Source organism: Montipora capricornis, chromosome 9 (genome assembly GCF_036669925.1).
Source record: "Montipora capricornis isolate CH-2021 chromosome 9, ASM3666992v2, whole genome shotgun sequence".
NCBI lineage: Eukaryota > Metazoa > Cnidaria > Anthozoa > Scleractinia > Acroporidae > Montipora > Montipora capricornis.
This window is the reverse complement of record NC_090891.1, coordinates 24,023,663-24,026,162: the sequence shown is the minus strand read 5'-3', so window position 1 is coordinate 24,026,162 and position 2,500 is coordinate 24,023,663. Positions and strand designations below refer to the sequence as shown.

Genomic DNA, 2,500 nt, shown 5'->3' with positions numbered 1-2,500 from the left:
TGCCGATCCCAATGCATCTTCCATGTTTTCATGTTATCTGCCTTAAATCCCTTTTAAGAATGAATTAAAATTCATTGCTACTTTCAATATTTTGAGTTAAAATGATTTGAACATAAATTATCTGGTGCCGAATGGATTCGTGTCTAAAAAATGTGACGTTTCTTCAGCTGTAGTGGGCATGGAAAGACAGAAAAATAGAGGGCACATGTGAAAGTGGCACGGAATCTCCAACTTGCTTGGAGAGCATTCACATGTCAACATCCTCTAAAATACAATAAAAAAAGTAAGTAGCAAGTAAAAGAGTACGGTTTGAGTTTATTTTATTGAAATTCTCCTGCAAGAACTCACCACAGCCATAGCCAATTAATAATAACAGTTGTTCATACATGTACGCTTGCGACAAAAATTCATAAGTACCTGTTGGACAAGAGAAGTCATTATCTCCCTCAAGGACACCAAAGCCTCTTTCCAGCGAGGCTGTTGCCTCAGCAGGTCAACACTCATAAGATTCACAACCTATGGAGAACATCATTACAAAGCTGCTTTACTGAGACCAAACCTTGTGCTGCCTTTTTGTGTTTGTATCATTTTTCAAGTGGTGTGTCTTTCGATAGGACGGGGTCTTGAGTGGACTTCTTTTAAAATGAAAATTATACCCGCCAGCTGTTCGGAGTTTTACAAAAAAAAATACCTGTGTTATATAGATAATACATGGAAATGGGGGATCATTGGTGAGGTGGTTAGCATGCCAGACTCCCGTCCCCAGGGAGGCAGTGTGGCCCAGTGGTTAGGGTGCTTGCCTTGAGATCCGGAGATCCCGGGTTCAAGACCCACTCTGACCACTCACTGAATTTGATCCTGGTAGTTCCTGGTTCAACTCCCCAGTTGCACTTGAAAATAGCCAACTGGTTTGCCTCTGGCTTAACAGTTGTTGTTGTTCTGTTCCGTCGTTTCGTTGTGTTTCATTGGCCCTGAAAAGCCCCTACGGGGAGCGGTCAATTAAGTATGTATGTATGTATGCACGTATGTATGTATGTATGTATGTCCTTGGTTCAAGACCAACCCGAACATTTGATCCACACTGTCTCTCTTTACCCAGGCGTATAGTATTAATGTGTAAGAGCAACAAACTGCTTAATGGGGTAACTTTTAGTCACTTTATGCAACAGAAACTAGGGGTGCTTTCCTTTTGTCAGAACTGGCCGGTCAGACCCAATAATTTGCAAAGAAAATGCAGCAATTTGAAGGAACACTTGCATGATAAACCCTTACATTCTTCTGGAGGAGTATACATCATCCCCGAAGTGTGTTAATTTGAATTCATTGTAGAGTTAGTCCTACCAAATGCCCGGTCTGGCCGGGCAGTTCTGTCAAATGGAAAGCGCCCTAAGTTAAGGTCTTGCCATGTGATCCCCAGAGACTTAGCCTTTTCCATAAAGCCGATAAATCCAATCCAATACAACTTACTGTAAGTAACTTACAGTAAACTGTTAAAACTACAGTGTATGACCACTAGGGAGAACAATTGGGTACAATAAGATGCACACCTAGACTGTAGTTCATGGCCTAAGTATTTGACAAAAAAAACACCTTGCAAAAATTAATTGTTGTCCAAAAATTCGTAGTGCCAGCAATGGTGTAAACTGTTCTTGTACATTTACAATGTCATGTACATTTCTGACTGTGAAAACGAAAATGGATACTAACGATTTTCTGTTCCACTGGCAAACATGCCTGTATGGCGAACAAAAAGAATACAGTTTCTTACACTGTAGAACAGTCTCTCAACTTTCATAGAAGATCTGAATCTCTGCATCCAAGACAATCATAATTACCTTGTCACATATGTTATGATGGCATTTCCGAAGTCTCCTATTCTCAGATGTCAGCTTATCTGCCGCAGCTTGTAGTTTGTCAATGTAAGCTTCCAATTCAGGTGGATTATCCCAAGTCACCTGAGTCTTTCCTCCTCCTTCTTTCGACCCTGCTTTGGGGTTCTTCACCAGCCGCTCAAAGCCTAATGCAGAGTCTAGCATCATAGGCTTCTGGCTTGGAATCATTTGCTGGTCCACTGTATTATAAAAATGTGCAACCTGAAAAAGATGACCATGCCTTACAGCTGTATCACTATGGAAGGATGGCAAGGTAGTTGCATGGCAATGGCAAAAGGATAACTGAAAAATCAGTCCCAGGCAGGATTAGTCAACCAATGACCTCTGCACAGTGTAAGGAGGAAAAATATAGGAGTTTGTGCAGTGTAAGGAGGCGGCACTGTCCAGTGGTTGGGGAGTTTGGCTTGCATGTGGTCGCCCCAGGTTTAAATCCTGTTCTAACCTCTGGTTTGGATTTCTTTCCAGTTGCCCCAGATTCAACCCTTTGCAAATAACCAACTGGTTGCCTCCTGCCTGTTTGGGTTCTCAATCATGTTTCTGTCAAGTTTATTATTGTTTCTTTCATGTTCATGTTCATGTTCCCTTCCCCTACCCCCCCACCCCCCACC

At 42.0% G+C, this 2,500-nt stretch overlaps 1 protein-coding gene across 1 annotated transcript in view; it reads right to left on the bottom strand.

Moving 5' to 3' along the window:
- Nucleotides 1–2,500, bottom strand: part of LOC138017085 (cytoplasmic dynein 2 heavy chain 1-like) — a 108,866-nt gene that overhangs the window by 80,301 nt on the left and 26,065 nt on the right. Inside the window, exons 8-10 of the mRNA XM_068864283.1 lie at nt 1,836–2,093; nt 418–516; nt 1–50 (exon numbers count right to left, since the gene is read on the bottom strand). The exon at nt 1–50 is cut by the window's left edge and continues 90 nt beyond it. Of these exons, the coding sequence (XP_068720384.1) occupies nt 1–50; nt 418–516; nt 1,836–2,093 (407 nt within the window). The remainder of the gene's footprint in view (nt 51–417; nt 517–1,835; nt 2,094–2,500) is intronic.